General features: G+C 41.2%; 1 protein-coding gene across 4 annotated transcripts in view; it reads right to left on the bottom strand.

The window, feature by feature from the left end:
- The window catches only part of LOC112228465 (cell adhesion molecule 1), a 495,694-nt gene extending 481,210 nt beyond the window's left edge, over positions 1 to 14,484 (bottom strand). For 3 of the 4 annotated variants that reach the window (XM_042309109.1, XM_042309111.1, XM_024393800.2), the window contains exon 1: positions 14,369 to 14,484. In XM_042309109.1, the coding sequence (XP_042165043.1) occupies positions 14,369 to 14,441 (73 nt within the window). In that variant the 5' untranslated portion in view covers positions 14,442 to 14,484. The remainder of the gene's footprint in view (positions 1 to 14,368) is intronic. The other variant, XM_042309110.1, reaches the window with a different exon arrangement.
- Between the last annotated feature and the right edge of the window lie 3,876 nt (positions 14,485 to 18,360).

Genomic DNA, 18,360 nt, shown 5'->3' with positions numbered 1-18,360 from the left:
ATCAAGCGTGCCAAATAAACTGACATTTTGAATATATATTGACGGAATTAATCGAACAAAAGGACCATTTGTGATGTTTATGGGACATATTGGAGTGCCAACAAAAGAAGCTCGTCAAAGGTAAGGCATGATTTATATTTTATTTCTGCGTTTTGTGTCGTGCCTGCAGGGTTGAAATATCCTACTGTATCTTTGTTTACGGTTGTGCTATCATCAGATAATAGCATCTTATGCTTCGCCGAAAAGCCTTTTTGAAATCTGACATGTAGGCTGGATTCACAACAAGTGTAGCTTTAATTTGGTATCTTACATGTGTGATTTAATGAAAGTTTGATTTTTATAGTATTTTAATTTGGCGCTCTGCATTTTCCCTGACTATTGGCCAAGTGGGAGAGAGAGAGGTTAAAGAAGGAGACACCAGGAGACAGGCCAGTACATCAGGAGACGTGGAGGAGGCCGTAGGAGGGCAACAACCCAGCAGCAGGACCGCTACCTCCGCCTTTGTGCAAGGAGGAGCTGGAGGAGCACTGCCAGAGCCCCACAAAATGACCTCCAGCAGGCCACAAATGTGCTTGTGTCTGCTCAAACGGTCAGAAACAGACTCCATGAGGGTGGTATGAGGACCCGGCATCCACAGGTGGGGGGGGTTGTGCTTACAGCCCAACACTGTGCAGGACGTTTGGCATTTGCCAGAGAACACCAAGATTGGCAAAATCGCCACTGGCGCCCTGTGCTCTTCACAGATGAAAGCAGGTTCACACTGAGCACATGTGACAGACGTGACAGAGTCTGGAGACGCCGTGGAGAACGTTCTGCTGCCTGCAACATCCTCCAGCATGACCGGTTTGGCGGTGGGTCAGTCATGGTGTGGGGTGGCATTTCTTTGGGGGGCCGCACAGCCCTCCATGTGCTCGTCAGAGGTAGCCTGACTGCCATTAGGTACCGAGATGAGATCCTCAGACCCCTTGTGAGACCATATGCTGGTGCGGTTGGCCCTGGGTTCCTCCTAATGCAAGACATTGCTAGACCTCATGTGGCTGGAGTGTGTCAGCAGTTCCTGCAAGAGGAAGGCATTGATGCTATGGACTGGCCCGCCCATTCCCCAGACCTGAATCCAATTGAGCACACCTGGGACATCATGTCTCACTACATCCACCAACGCCACATTGCACCACAGACTGTCCAGGAGTTGGTGGATGCTTTAGTCCAGGTGACCAAATACTTATCCAGGTGACCAAATACTTATTTTCCACCATAATTTGCAAATAAATTCATTAAAAATCCTACAATGTGATTTTCTGGATTTTTTCTCTCATTTTGTCTGTCATAGTTGAAGTGTACCTATGATGGAAATTACAGGCCTCTCTCAACTTTTTAAGTGGGAGAACATGCACAATTGGTGGCTGACTAAATACTTTTTTGCCCCACTGTATGTGTTGTATAGCCTGCCACTGTTAAAATAAAGCACAATAGAAAAGTTATTTTAAAAACTGAACTAAATAACTAGTAAAGTGGATCTGAAAATTAACTGAAACTGAAACTAAAACTGAATTTCAATGAAAATATAAAAACGAATAGAAATAAAAAACACAAAACTATAATATCAAAATGTTGGAAAACCTTGGACAGACAACTTTCATAAATTCAGCACACAAATCAGACCACTTCAGCTTCAATGCCTGTGTTGAATAAAGCTCTGTTTTCCTCCTTTAAATTTGAACAATGAGGAGTTTTGAAAGAATTACAAAAAAATATTCTGATGCTAGTCGGCATACATTTTGGTAGAGAGGGTCTTTTGTTGATAGAAATTTAAGTGGGGGGGGTTATGACAGAATTTCAGTCAAGACATAAAAGCCGGTTTTGAGTCATACCCAAGAAACGCGCATTATTCATTTAAACTCGGGTAATCATGTACATGATTGGTTTGAATAAGAGCTTTTGTCAAATGGCATTGACCTATATGAATCTTCAACCACTGGCAAGAATTTCAAAGTTGAATGAGGCACTATATTGTATAGCACATGGTGCCAATAAAACAAAGAGAAAGACTATCCATTCTTCCCATGAGAGAAAATGTTGGAAGGAATGTGGGTAGCACCGTCATAAATCAACAACCAAAGGCCTATGATTGATGACAGTGTCATGTATTTCACAAATACATGCATAAAAATGAAGAAAAATATGTTACATAATAGATTTATTACAAATAAGCTATGCCTACATTGAGCTTAACATCAGTAGTCAAGTGGATATCAGAGTAATATGAGCGCAGCGTTAAGTGGCCTTTGAGAGCAACTCCATCTACACAGCATGTTAGTATCCGCCATATTGCTTGAACCTGTCTTGTCCTTTCAGATGAGTGAGGAGTCGAGGTAATAGCACCTAAGAGGGGACACAGTCACATGGACATTGGATTCTCTGTCTATTAGCAAATCCCCGTTTGTGATAATGTATCAACTTCAACCTTTGCATAAACACTATTCTATCCACTAGCCTATTGATGATTTCTACTTTTATCTGTATCAGTTGCTGAATCAATGTTTGCTGGCTCCAGTCTTAAATAGTTTATTACTAGTCATTATAAACCAAAACATCATCCAAGGCTTTCATTTTAAAGAGCTGAGATTTTTGGGGGATTTTTTTTTACAATAAGTAAATGACTTCAAAACCTTGGACTAAATGGTGAACTGAAGTTTCATAATGCAGTACAATTTAATTCTCAATTAATTTTGTATAAATGCCATCAACACTGCTTTTTGAAAACAATTTTAAAAAGTTAACAGCTCCCTTCCGTGAGCATTTAGTTCAGTATGCCCAGAGCCATCATTGTTATAAAACTTAAGTTGTTATTGTTGTGGCTGCTGCTGCTATTATTATTAATCAATATTGTAGGACAGAAGGCATCAGGAATAAGGCAGGAAATCTGTCTAAGTGTCCAAACTAAGTAAGAATTAAGAGGGATCTTGTCTCGCTCTGTCATTTCTGCAGGGCCAAGCGACCAATCAATAGGAAGGCAGTTTGCTAGTCTCCAGACATAATCCTCAAAAATATTATTATGCGGATTAGTTTCTCCCTCACCCATTTCATTTTCAGTCTAGAAGGTATTAGTCTGACAGCCAAGTGGAGCCCATCCAATACTACACACTTCAAAGCAGCAGCAAACTGTCTAAGAAAAGCAACGTGGTTCAAACATTTCCTTTCATCTTTATTTTCAGGATAAAACATAGGCTAGGCCTAGGCTGTGCCTACTGCTGCCCCCGTTGATAGATTGCTAATAAAAGGTATTCACGCTAGAGTAGATTACAGTGTGTGTATATATTTATTTATTTTATTCTCTAACTCTACACAATGTTATTAGATTATAGTGCTATTTAGGGACACTACCTACTTCAAACGATTTACCACAAGGGAGGGCCTAGTGTGCATTTTCACACAAGACTTCCCTTGCATCACCCAGCTCTGACAGAGAAAATTGGGGTTCTATTCAATCTGTAAAGCTGAACCATTACAGATTCCTCAACATTAATGTAAAAGGTAATTTCAGATTGAACTGACATATGTAGCATTTACCGTGATTGTAGTCTCTGCAAAAGCAGGAACATTCCCTTTAAAATTTCAATCATACTTTAAAGCTGAACTTCCGCAATGTGGATTGAATAGAGACCTTAGACTGTATAATCCTGTAGCATCTGGCATTTGTGCAGACAAAACAGCCGAGAAGCTATCATCAGACAAGACACTGCAGCAATAGGTAGGAAACAAATGGACAGGAACTGAATACAATGATCACAAGGGATCCAATTCTGTGGGAGACAGTGAGGGTCTCGTCAGAGCCAAATTCACTGAAAAGTAACTAGTGTTATGCTAATATCAGACAAGAATGCAGATCACTCAAGTCCAATAAGCCCAGTTGATAGATACCTGTACTGTATTTTAAAGGATGCATTTCCCTTACAATGATGAAGCAGTATTTGTTTTTTCAGGGGTATGCATGCATATTATTTATGCTTCCATACATGTTTTTAATTCATTGTTGGACCCAGCATTACATGGATGAATGCATGCAAAAAAAATTGCTCACTTATATAATATGACAGCTTGCTATAACAAGCTTATTAGGGGCCTAACAACTCTGGGGGAGATCTAGCCCTAATCAAAATATTTGTTTTGGTACAAATATTTTCAGAGCAGTGGGCTAGTCTTAGGACCGTTGTTATGATGACATCTTCTAAGTCAAATAATATTTTTTTCCTACAATGCAGTGGCATAATGTGCAGTGGTTTCAAAATGTCTGATTTTAATCCAGCATCCCTCATCAGGGATTGTGTTGGTAGCTTTACTTGTTCAATCAGTTGGCACCTCAGTAAAGACTTAGTATAATCAAAAAGATACATGTGATGTGACCAAGCCCAGTCATCTGTTGACAGAGGGGTACAGCAGCAACCCACCTCCCCCCACAATAAAGCCATTGTTCTTCATTACTTCTCAGGGCACCAGAGAAAAACAGAGCAGCAGCAAATATAAAGGTCCATTTTCACTAAGGATGCACGATATATCGGAATCAGCCGATATTAGCTAAAAATGCAAACAGTTTAACCCTGATGTGCAAAACCGATGTCAAAGCTGGACGTGCATACCTATATAACATGTAATGACGACACGTAAAACTTTGCGCTACACATGCAACAGAGTAGAGGTCGACGGATTATGATTTTAACGCCGATACCGATTATTGGAGGACCGAAAAAGCTGATACCGATTAATCGGATAATTTTTTTTTTTTTTTTTACATGTATTTGTAATAATGACAATTACAACAATACTGAATGAACAGTTATTTTAACTTAATATAATACATCAATAAAATCCATTTAGCCTCAAGTAAATAATGAAACATGTTCAATTTGGTTTAAATAATGCAAAAACAAAGTGTTGGAGAAGAAAGTAAAATTGCAATATGTGCTATGTAAGAAAGCTAACGTTTCAGTTCCTTGCTCAGAACATGAAAACATATGAAAGCTGGTGGCTCCTTTTAACATGAGTATTCAATATTCCCAGGTAAGAAGTTTTAAGTTGTAGATATTATAGGAATTATTGTACTATTTCCCTCTATACCATTTGTATTTCATTAACCTTTGACTATTGGATGTTATTATAGGCACTTTAGTATTGCCAGTGTAACAGTATAGCTTCTGTCCCTCTCCTCGCTCGTCCCTGGGCTCGAACAGCAACACAACGACAATTAGCGCACGCTAACTAGCTAGCCATTTCACTTCGGTTACACGAGCCTCATCTGGGGAGTTGATAGGCTTGAAGTCATAAACAGCACAATGCTTGACGCACAACGAAGAGATGCTGGCAAATCGCACAAAAGTGCTGTTTGAATGAATGCTTACACGCCTGCTTCTGCCTACCACCGCTCAGTCAGATACTTAGATGCTTGTATGCTCAGTCAGATTATATGCAACGCAGGACACGCTAGATAATATCTAGTAATATCAACCATGTGTAGTTAACTAGTGATTATGATTGATTCGGTAATCTGCATTTTTGGACACCGATCATGGTCGATTACATTGCACTCCACGAGGAGTCTGCGCGACAGGCGAAACAGCAAGGAGCTGTAAGGTACTAGCTAGCATTAAACTTATCTTATAAAAAACAATCAATCAATCTTAACATAATCACTAGTTAACTACACATGGTTGATGATATTACTAGTTTATCTAGCTTGTCCTGAGTTGCATATAATCGATGCGGTTCCTGTTAATTTATCGTTGAATCACAGCCTACTTCACCAAACGGGTGATTTAACTTCTCTAGGGTAGGGGGCAGCATTTGGAATTTTGGATGAAAAGCATGCCCAAATTAAACAGCCTGCTACTCAGGCCCAGAAGATATGAAGTGCATATAACTAGTAGATTTGGATAGAAAACACTAATGTTTCCGAAACTGTTAAAATAGTGCCTGAGTATAACAGAACTGATTTGGCAGGCAAAAACCTACTTCCTGAATGGATTTTTCGTAAGTTTTCTATTCAATGCCATTACAGTATCTATTGACTTAGGACTCAATTTGCAGTTCCTATGCCTTCCACTAGATGTCAACAGGCTTTAGAAATTGTTTCAGGCTTGTATTCTGATAAATGAGGGAGTAAGACCTGTCTGAATGAGTGGACCCTTGTCGCGTCACAGAGCTTTTTCATGCACAATCCCGAGAGAGTGCCTTTCTTGTTTACCTTTTGTATTGACAACGTTATTGTCCGGTTGAAATATTATAGATAATTTAGGCTAAAAACAACCTGAGGATTGAATATAAACATTGTTTGACATGTTTCTATGAACTTTATGGATACAATTTGGATTTTTTGTCTGCCTGTTTTGACTGCGTTTGAGCCTGTGGATTACTGAAGAAAACAAAACTGAGGTTTTCGGATATAAAGAGACTTTCGAAACAAAAGGAACATTTATTGAGTAAATGAATGTCTTTTGAGTGCCACCATATGAAGATCATCAGGTAAAGGATTCATTTTATCTCTATTTCTGACTTGTGTAACTCTTCTACTTGGCTGGTTACTGTTTGTAATGATTTGTCTGATGGGCTTTGATTTGTCTGCCTGGCCGGTTCCCCTCTTTCCACTGGGATTCTCTGCCTCTAACCCTATTACAGGGGCTGAGTCACTGGCTTACTGGGGCTCTCTCATGCCGTCCCTGGAAGGGGTGCGTCACCTGAGTGGGTTGATTCACTGATGTGGTCATCCTGTCTGGGTTGGCGCCCCTTTTGGGTTGTGCCCTGGCGGAGATCTTTGTGGGCTATACTCAGCCTTGTCTCAGGATGGTAAATTGGTGGTTGAAGATATCCCTCTAGTGGTGTGGGGACTGTGCTTTGGCAAAGTGGGTGGGGTTATATCCTTCCTGTTTGGCCCTGTCCGGGGGTGTCCTTGGATGGGGCCACAGTGTCTCCTGACCCCTCCTGTCTCAGCCTCCAGTATTTATGCTGCAGTAGTTTGTGTCGGGGGGCTAGGGTCAGTTTGTTATATCTGGAGTACCTCTCCTGTCCTATTCGGTGTCCTGTGTGAATCTAAGTGTGCGTTCTCTAATTCTCTCTTTCTCTCTCTCTCTCTCTCAGAGGACCTGAGCCCTAGGACCATGCCCCAGGACTACCTGACATGATGACTCCTTGCTGTCCCCAGTCCACCTGACTGTGCTGCTGCTCCAGTTTCAACTGTTCTGCCTTATTATTATTCAACCATGCTGGTCATTTATGAACATTTGAACATCTTGGCCATGTTCTGTTATAATCTCCACCCGGCACAGCCAGAAGAGGACTGGCCACCCCACATAGGAGTTTTTCCTAGCCACCGTGCTTCTACACCTGCATTGCTTGCTGTTTGGGGTTTTAGGCTGGGTTTCTGTACAGCACTTTGAGATATCAGCTGATGTACGAAGGGCTATATAAATAAATTTGATTTGATTTGATTTGATTTCGCCATAAAGCATTTTTTAAATCTGACACCGTGGTTGGATTCACAAGAAGTTAATCTTTAAACCTATGTAAAATATGTTTTGTTTTCAGAATTTTTATAATGAGTATTTCTGTATTTGCTAGCGTCCCACATACCCTAGAGAGGTTAACAAGCGCATTCGCGAAAAACGTACCATCGTTGCACCAATGTGTACCTAACCATAAACATCAACACCTTTATTAAAATCAATACACAAGTATATATTTTTAAACCTGCATATTTAGTGAATATTGCCTGCTAACATGAATTTATTTTAACTAGGGAAATTGTGTCACTTCTCTTGCGTTCTGTGCAACAGAGTCAGGGTAAATGCAGCAGTTTAGGTCACCTGGCTCATTGCAAAGACAGCCAACTTCGCCAAACGGGATAATTTAACAAAAGCGCATTTGCAAAAAAGCACAATCATCGCACGAATGTACCTAACCATAAACATCAATGCCTTCCTTAAAATCAAGACACAGAAGTATATTTTTTTAAACTGCATATTTAGTTAAAAGAAATTCATGTTAGCAGGCAATATTAAACTAGGGAAATTGTGTCACTTCTCTTGCGTTCATTGCACACAGAGTCAGGGTATATGCAACAGTTTGGGCCGCCTGGCTCGTTGCCAACTAATTTACCAGAATTTTACGTAATTATGACATAACGTTGAAGGTAGTGCAATGCAACAGCAATATTTAGACTCATGGATGCCACCCATTAGATAAAATACGGAACGGTTCCGTATTTCACTGAAAGAATAAACGTTTTGTTTTTGAGATTATAGTTTCCGGATTTGACCACATTAAAGACCTACGGCTAGTATTTCTGTGTGTTACTATATTATAATTAAGTCTATGATTTGATAGAGCAGTCTGACTGAGCGGTGGTAGGCAGCAGCAGGCTCGTAAGCATTCATTCAAACAGCACTGTCCTGCATTTGTCAGCAGCTCTTCGCAATGCTTCAAGCTTTGCGCTGTGTATGACTTCAAGCATGTCAACTCCCGAGATTAGGCTGGTAATACTAAAGTACCTATTAGAACATCCAATAGTCAAAAGGTATATGAAATACAAATGGTATAGAGAGAAATAGTCCTCTAATAACTACAACCTAAAACCTCTTACCTGGGAATATTGAAGACTCATGTTTAAAGGGACCACCAGCTTTCACATGTTCTCATGTTCTGAGCAAGGAACTTAAACGTTTGCTTCTTTACATGGCAAATATTGCACTTTTACTTTCTACTCTGTATAGGGCCTCCCGGATGGCGCAGTGGTCTAAGGCTGTGCCACCAGAGATTCTGGGTTTGAGCCCAGGCTCTGTCCCAGCCGGCCGTGACCGGGAGGCCTGTGGGGCGGAGCACAATTGGCCCATCGTCGTCCGGGTTTGGGAGGATTTGGCCGGCAGGGATATCCTTGTCTCATCGCGCCCTAGCGACTGCTGTGTTTGACCGGGTGCAGTGCACGCTGACCAGGTCACCAGGTGTACGGTGTTTCCTCTGACACATTGTTGCAGCTGGCTTCCGGGTTGGATGTGCATTGTGTCAAGAAGCAGTGTGGCTTGGTTGGGTTTCGGAGGACGCATGGCTCTCGACCTTCGCATCTCCCGAGTCCGTATGGGAGTTGCAGTGATGAGACAAGACCGTAACTACAACCAATTGGATACCACAAAATTGGGGAGAAAAAAGGGGTAAAATCATTTTTTTAATAATAAAAATTAAATTAGGTATAGGCTTTATTTGGTCCTCCAATAATCGGTATCGGCGTTAAAATCATAATCGGTCGACCTCTGATGTTTGGAGTAATCTGTTGGGATTGTGAAACCAGCCTGCTATAAAGAAAACTGTATGGTTATTCTGTTTAGCTGGGAAACAATGGCAAGGGTCAAAATCAAATGGAACAACTGCTATTTCGTTAACCCACTGCAACGCCACCGCCTTTTAGACTTCTAACCCCTTTTAAATAGTGTGTCAGAGCTACAGACTTCTGGGTTGCATCATTGGATTTGTCTATTTCTTCCTCATAATTTTAGTCTGTGTGAATAACGGGGACTGAGCTAGAGAGGTGTTTGTGAGACAAGGGCAGATCCCGAAGGGGCCCGGGCCGAGTCTTTTTACAAAAACATCTGTGGAGTCCGAATGGTTTGAGCTACAAACGATTAAAAGCTATCTATGAAAAGTTGACTCTCACGAAAACTCACATGAACAGTTGAAGTAGGAAGTTCGCATACACCTCAGCCAAATACATTTAATCCTAGTAAAAATTCTGTCTTAGGTCAGTTAGGATCACCACTTTATTTTAAGAATGAAATGTCAGAATAATAGTAGAGTGATTTATTTCAGCTTTTATTTCTTTCATCACATTCCCAGTGGGTCAGAAGTTTACATATACTCAATTAGTATTTGGTAGCATTGTCTTTAAATATTTTAACCTGGGTCATACGTTTCGGGTAGCCTTCCACAAGCTTCCCACAATAAGGTGGGTGAATTTTGGCCCATTCCCCCTGACAGGGCTGCTATAACTGAGTCAGGTTTGTAGGCCTCCTTGCTCGCACACACTTTTTCAGTTCTGCCCAGAAATGTTCTATAGGATTGAGGTCAAGGCTTTGTGATGGCCACTCCAGTACCTTGACTTTGTTGTCCTTAAATTCTTTGGGCTGGGGGCAGTATTGAGAAGCTTGGATGAATACGGTGCCCAGAGTAAACTGTCTGCTACTCAGGCCCAGTTGCTAATATATGCATATTATTAGTAGATTTGGATAGAAAGCACTGAAGTTTCTAAAACTTTTTGAATGATGTCTGAGTATAACAGAACTCATATGGCAGGCAAAAACCTGAGAAAAAAAAACAACCAGGAAGTGGTAAATCTGAGGTTTGTAGTTTTTCAACTCTTGGCCTATCAAATACACAGTGTCTATAGAGTCAAATTGCACTTCCTAAGGCTTCCACTAGATGTCAACAGTCTTTAGAACCTTGTTTGAGGCTTCTTCTGTGAAGTGGGGGAGAATGAGAGGGGATTGAGTCAGAGGTCTGCCAGAGAGCCACAAGCTGGACACGCGTGTTCACGTGCGAGGTAGCTTGAGTTCCATTGCATTTCTACAGATAAAGGAATTCTCCGGTTGGAACATGGTTGAAGATTTATGTTAAAAACATCCTAAAGATTGATTCTATACATCGTTTGACATGTTTCTACGGACTGTAACGGAACTTTTTGACTTTTTCTACGCCTAGTGATCGCACGTCTTGAATTTGGGTAACTGGGCTGAACGCGCTAACAAAAAGGATGTATTTGGACATAAATGATGGACATTATCAAACAAAGCAAACATTTATTGTGGAATTGGGATTCCTGGGAGTGCATTCTGATGAAGGTAAGGTAAGTGAATATTTATAATGCTATTTCTGACTTCTGTGACTACACAACATGGCGGATATCTGTTTGGGTTGTTTTGGTCTCTGAGCGCCGTACTCAGATTCTAGCATGGTGTGCTTTTTCCATAAAGTTTTTTAAAAATCTGACACAGCAGATGCATTAAGGAGAAGTGCATCTATAATTCCATGCTTAATAGTTGTATCTTTTATTTATGTTTATTATGAGTATTTCTGTAAATTGATGTGGCTCTCTGCAAAAATCACTGGATGTTTTGGAACTACTGAACGTAACGAGCCAATGTAAAATGAGATTTTTTGATATAAATATGTATTTGCACTTTTCGCACCAAAGTACGTTCATCTCTATGAGACAGAACGCATCTCCTTCCTGCGTGGTCCCATGGTGTTTTTACTTGCGTACGATTGTTTGTACAGATGAACATGGTACCTTCAGGCGTTTGGAAATTGCTCCCAAGGATGAACCAGACTTGTGGAGGTCTACAAAAAAAATTCTGAGGTCTTGGCTGATTTCTTTTGATTTTCCCATGATGTCAAGCAAAGAAGCACAGAGTTTGAGTTTGAAGGTATCTGTCTGAATTTTGGGGAAAATTACTTGTGTCATGCACAAAGTAGATGTCATAACCGACTTGCCAAAACTATAGTTCGTTAACAAGAAATTTGTGGAGTGGTTGAAAAACTAGTGACTCCAACCTAAGTGTATGTAAACTTCCGAATTCAACTGTAGGTGGGAGGCTTGGGCACACCCTAATGCTGGATGCCAACCGCCGATAAATCCCACAGAAGAGGCAGGGGCGACAACGGTAGCTAGCTTTAGCTAGTACACAATGGTAGACAGTGTCCTTCGCTCCCGCCTGTCGGGCATTGTTTGAAGGTAAGCCTTGTAATACATCCATAGGTATGCCTCCAATTGACTCAAATGATGTCAATTAGCCTATCAAAAGCTTCGAAATCCATCACATAATTTTTCAAGCTGTTTAAAGGCACAGTCAACTTAGTATATGTGAAAACTTCTGACCTACTGGAATTGTGATACAGTGAATTATAAGTGAAATAATCTTGTCTGTAAACAATTGTTGGAAAAATTACTTGTCATCCTACCTGACTTGCCAAAACTATAGTTTGTTAACAAGAAATCTGTGGAGTGGTTGTAAAACAAGTTTTAATGACTCCAACTTATACAGTTGAAGTCGGAAGTTTACAGTTTATACACTTGAATACACGCCAATACACTTGGCGTTTCTAATCACTATCAAATATGGTTATGAGAGGAAGCCCACTGGCGGGCAGTGGGAGAAGATGGATTTCTCATTGCTGAAAAATTTGACCTCAATACAGTTCTGTTCCCAAAACTAGAATCTGTTATGAACAGAGTGGATGTTTTGTAGACTTTACCCTTTGCAAAAGTTTTTTTTTTTAAATTGCATTGTTTAGAAGGAGTAGGTGTTCCCTAATGGCAATATGCATCATACTAGAACGCACCAATTGGATCTCACTTGCTCATGCTTGGCTCTGCCCCCGTCCTTGCATGTTCTGCCCACTATGGCACAAGTTTTCCCATTGAAAACGACAGGATGTGGTCTCTCATTTTAATTGTATTTATTTTTTTACCTTTATTTAAATAGGCAAGTCGGGTAAGAACAAATTCTTATTTACAATGACGGCCTACCCCGGCCAAACCCGGACGACGCTGGACCAATTGTGCGCCGCCCTAAGGGACTCCCAATCACTGCTGGATGTGATACAGCCTGGATTCGAACCAGGGACTGTAGTGGCCCCTCTTGCACAGATGCAGTACCTTAGACCACTGTCCTACTTGAGCAAATCAAATCAAAATTCAAATACTTCATGCGCCATTGGGAGTTTTCCATTGGAATACGTGGATGAAGCCAGCACTATCACCATCTACTGGTTTTAATGTCTATGAAATATTCAGCCTAGCAGTGGGAGTGCTTTGTCTAGATAAAGGCTACCCAAGCTCTGTGCACATCTTGTGGACAGCAATGTCATAGACTATACAGTAGGTGTTGGTACTTGGTAGCTTAATTAGGGTGAACCTGTTGATGATTACAGTAAACTAAACTCCCTATTGACTGAGTAGCCTGGCATATTATTTTGCATAATTGATAGAGTTTGCCCAACATTGTAAATCAACACGTTGTAGAAAAGAGATGGGTGCATCGAAAAACAAGTGTGTTTTGCATTTGGCAGAGTAAAACCGCATGCCAGGTTTTTCGGAGAAACATTGATTCGTTTCCACAAGACTAGGCTATGATAATTCAATAAATAACTTTGTTCACATTGAATTTTTAACAAACATGAATTACAGTACAATATGACACAAATTGCAGAGATTCAATCGAGTTTAGCTAGCCACATCTGAATTGCCATATTTTCATTCATCATGAATTGTATTCCCAACGCATCTCTTGCTAGAGCTCGTGGCATGATACAGTATTTGCAATACTGAATCAGCTGACAATGTGTAATAGCCTATCCAGTTGACTAGTCTATAACAGCACACACTCATGTTATATTTTAAGCCACTGATTTGACTTTTAAAAGGTGTTTAGGAAGCAAGCAAAATCAAAACAGCACCACTAACAACTTATGTCTCCATCGGTGTACTGTACACCACTGACACCGTTCCCTGGGCATTCAACTGTAAGGTATAGTTTCAGAGTAGCCTACCTAGCAACATAGATACCTAGCTGTATCAACAGTCTGCCAGGTCACACATGCGACACACAAAGTGACTATTCAATCACGCCAGTAGGCCTATGGATCATAGTTTGAGCAAACTAAATCAAAATGTCTAAATACATGTAATAAAGCTGAGCATTTTTTCGGTAAAGTGATGCAATGTAAATTAGCCTCAACTTCAGCATGGTAACGCGCTCAGAATAGCTCCCGCTACAAATATTCAGCATTCATTGTAGGCTACGGCGTTCAACAGAATCTGGACATTCGCAACACAAAAGTGTTCAGAACATCTGACTGGTTAATTTTAACTAACCATATTAAACTTGTACACTGAAGTTGAATTTATGGTCTTTATACTTTGGAAAATCAACTATTTTCATATCCAATTTCGCACATTTAAACTCCCAACTGCAGCTTTGTGAGTATTACAGTGGCACAGGGCTCAAGACTAAGGGAAAACTAGCCAAAGTGATTTGTGTTGAGGGGTTAGTATGGAAGACAGAAACATCTGTAACGGCTATGAGTGAAATTTACATTTTCAAAGAATGTAACAAATATTTGAGTCTTCTTTAGGCACATGGAATATCGTATTCCAACTTGAAGAACAGTTAGGCAACACTCAATGCTTAACTAATAAACTATCACTCAAAATTATACGGGCACATCCAGAAAAAAGCTTGCTCTGAATGCACTCATTTTTGCCCACTCCTCAATGTCCATATAAAATAATTAAAAAGACGTAGGTTTGTTTAGTTTTTCGTCGAAATCCTACCTTTGTGAAGAGCTGCTGGAATCACGAACAAAAAGAGAAGAGTAGCGAGAGATCCGTTGCCTGTGATCGCCATGTTGTACACCTGCTTCAATCTGGCTGCGCGAGTAGTAGCTAGCTACTTCACCTAGCGACAACGCGAATCACTTTAATGATATGCATGGCGGGGAGGGAACAATTCAAATTCATTTTTTAAAAGATGGTTAAACAACTAAGAAAGGTTATACAAGTGTTACGGTGGGTTCTTATTGAATAATGCACAACTGAGGGAAAATCGTTTATTTTATTTTCAACCATTCCAGAACATTGAATCATTTTTGTGTGAAGGGTTCAAGGCAAAACATCCAGTGAATTTTCAAAACTTCCCTAATTATTTGTTTTGTGACAAACAGTGCTTAGATTACTCATAGATGGCTCGTCACATGAACTGGGAAGTATCATATAGGTGGCAGCTTTTTCATCCATATATTCCTTATGTGCTATCAAAGATGCTGTACATGACGATATGTTTTGCATCACTGGCATGTCCATTTGCGAATAAAAAATGGCCTGCACACACATTCAAGTAACACCGATAAGTAAATAGGCTACATCCACTTTGGGCATCATGCAACTAAAATACAAAAACAAGCATACTGCATTTTCAATATAGAGAATCTTGTTGAATATCATTTTCACCGTTATATTTTATTTATTTAACACAGTGCAGTAGCCTATATGTCCACACCACATTGATATAATGAGGGCTCATTAGAATGACTGCTCTCTGACAAAAGTAGCTTACAGAGTGGTGCCTCTAGTGGTGGTACCAAGTTACATCTTTTTTTTTTATCAGAATCTCTTGCAGGAAAAAAGATGATCTTGAGGCTATAGCATAAATTACATGTACTGATTAGAAATGTCCCAGTGGGAAGGCCACAATGACATATTAACTGTCTTGAAAATATACCAATTCATAGTAAAACACAAGCAATCCCAAATGCAATCATCACTCTGAAATCGTAAGGATTCTTCTATGTCATGTCATACCAAAAAATGACCAGACCTCTCTGTTCTCCCTCAATATCAGATTGCAATGTACCTGCCGGGTCTTAACATTCCTTGTGATTTACAAAAGTTTGGGATTGGATTTTAAGGTTGAGTCGAAGAAAGCTCAGGAATGATCTTCACAGTGAATCGGGACCAGATGAATGGCATAATACCTTTCTGATTTGAGCTGTACCCTGCAGAGATTGACACACACTGAGAGTGGAACTAAAGTATTGCGGCTGTGTTTGATGTAGTCATGCCTGTGTGTTGGAGGCCAGTTGAGGCCCAGTCTCATCCTGTGACGTTATCTAATTAAGGCCAGGCACCACAGGCTAAAATTACATTTTTGCATCTGCTTATCAATTTAGAGATTGTTTGGTATTTTGGTCCATTAATATTGGTATTTGAAAATGTCAAAAAGTTTATGAAAATGTTATTTTTGTTAGTTTATCATATTACCGGCATCACTTAAACCACTTCAATGGACATACATCCATAATTTCGCTCAGTACATTGAATCACACACCATTTAAAATCCCATTTCATATAGCATGTTACAAACTGGACTATATGTAGTAACTTACTTTGAAGAGATGGTGATTGGGTCTAAATAGGTCTTTGGAAGTCTAAATTCATTGTATTTGCCTTTAACTGCACTTTCACGAGTCAGACTCTTCCCACACGCCAAATCCTTTTTCTCACCCTCAGAAACATCTACACACACCACATTTTGTGTGGTTATCCTTAGACGTTTCTCCAGACTTAGACATAGGAAATTGTTTATATGTTGTCAAATGTTTATTTTACAAAAAAAGTATTATATTTGTGTCCACATTGAACTGGTAAAAGTTGATTGTGATATGGTTAAGGGGGAAAAATAATGCCATATTAGGGTGTGGTGCCTGGTCTTAATAACCACACACATACAGTGTGTGTGGGCACACCGTGCACCACTCCCTAGCATTCTTCTTGCCAATGTCCAGTCTCTTGACAACAAGGTTGATGAAATCCGAGCAAGGGTAGCATTCCAGAGGGACATCAGAGACTGTAACGTTCTATGCTTCACGGAAACATGGCTCACTGGAACGACGCTATCCGAGGTGGTGCAGCCAACGGGTTTCTCCACGCATCGCGCCGACAGAGACAAACATCTTTCTGGTAAGAAGAGGGGCGGGGGCGTATGCCTTATGACTAACGTGACATGGTGTGATGAAAGAAACATACAGGAACTCAAATCCTTCTGTTCACCTGATTTAGAATTCCTCACAATCAAATGTAGACCGCATTATCTACCAAGAGAATTCTCTTCGATTATAATCACAGCCGTATATATCCCCCCCCAAGCAGACACATCGATGGCTCTGAACGAACTTTATTTAACTCTCTGCAAACTGGAAACGATTTATCCGGAGGCTGCATTCATTGTAGCTGGGGATTTTAACAAGGCTAATCTGAAAACAAGACTCCCTAAATTTTATCAGCATATCGATTGCGCAACCAGGGGTGGAAAGACCTTGGATCATTGTTACTCTAACTTCCGCGACGCATATAAGGCCCTGCCCTTTCGGAAAAGCTGACCACGACTCCATTTTGTTGATCCCTGCCTACAGACAGAAACTAAAACAAGAAGCTCCCACGCTGAGGTCTGTCCAACGCTGGTCCGACCAAGCTGACTCCACACTCCAAGACTGCTTCCATCACGTGGACTGGGAGATGTTCCGTATTGCGTCAGACAACAACATTGACGAATACGCTGATACGGTGTGCGAGTTCATTAGAACGTGCGTTGAAGATGTCGTTCCCATAGCAACGATTAAAACATTCCCTAACCAGAAACCGTGGATTGATGGCAGCATTCGTGTGAAACTGAAAGCGCGAACCACTGCTTTTAATCAGGGCAAGGTGTCTGGTGACATGACTGAATACAAACAGTGCAGCTATTCCCTCCGCAAGGCTATTAAACAAGCTAAGCGTCAGTACAGAGACAAAGTAGAATCTCAATTCAACGGCTCAGACACAAGAGGCATGTGGCAGGGTCTACAGTCAATCACGGACTACAGGAAGAAATCCAGCCCAGTCACGGACCAGGATGTCTTGCTCCCAGGCAGACTAAATAACTTTTTTGCCTGCTTTGAGGACAATACAGTGCCACTGACACGGCCTGCAATGAAAACATGCGGTCTCTCCTTCACTGCAGCCGAGGTGAGTAAGACATTTAAACGTGTTAACCCTCGCAAGGCTGCAGGCCCAGACGGCATCCCCAGCCGCGCCCTCAGAGCATGCGCAGACCAGCTGGCCGGTGTGTTTACGGACATATTCAATCAATCCCTATACCAGTCTGCTGTTCCCACATGCTTCAAGAGGGCCACCATTGTTCCTGTTCCCAAGAAAGCTAAGGTAACTGAGCTAAACGACTACCGCCCCGTAGCACTCACATCCGTCATCATGAAGTGCTTTGAGAGACTAGTCAAGGACCATATCACCTCCACCCTACCTGACACCCTAGACCCACTCCAATTTGCTTACCGCCCAAATAGGTCCACAGACGATGCAATCTCAACCACACTGCACACTTCCCTAACCCATCTGGACAAGAGGAATACCTATGTGAGAATGCTGTTCATCGACTACAGCTCGGCATTCAACACCATAGTACCCTCCAAGCTCGTCATCAAGCTCGAGACCCTGGGTCTCGACCCCGCCCTGTGCAACTGGGTACTGGACTTCCTGACGGGCCGCCCCCAGGTGGTGAGGGTAGGCAACAACATCTCCTCCCAGCTGATCCTCAACACTGGGGCCCCACAAGGGTGCGTTCTGAGCCCTCTCCTGTACTCCCTGTTCACCCACGACTGCGTGGCCACGCACGCCTCCAACTCAATCATCAAGTTTGCGGACGACACAACAGTGGTAGGCTTGATTACCAACAACGACGAGACGGCCTACAGGGAGGAGGTGAGGGCCCTCGG

The sequence above is a fragment of the Oncorhynchus tshawytscha genome, linkage group LG30, assembly GCF_018296145.1.
Source record: "Oncorhynchus tshawytscha isolate Ot180627B linkage group LG30, Otsh_v2.0, whole genome shotgun sequence".
In the NCBI taxonomy this organism is placed as follows: Eukaryota; Metazoa; Chordata; class Actinopteri; order Salmoniformes; family Salmonidae; genus Oncorhynchus; species Oncorhynchus tshawytscha.
Note: the sequence above shows the minus strand (reverse complement) of the source record. Positions and strands in the feature narration are given on the sequence as shown.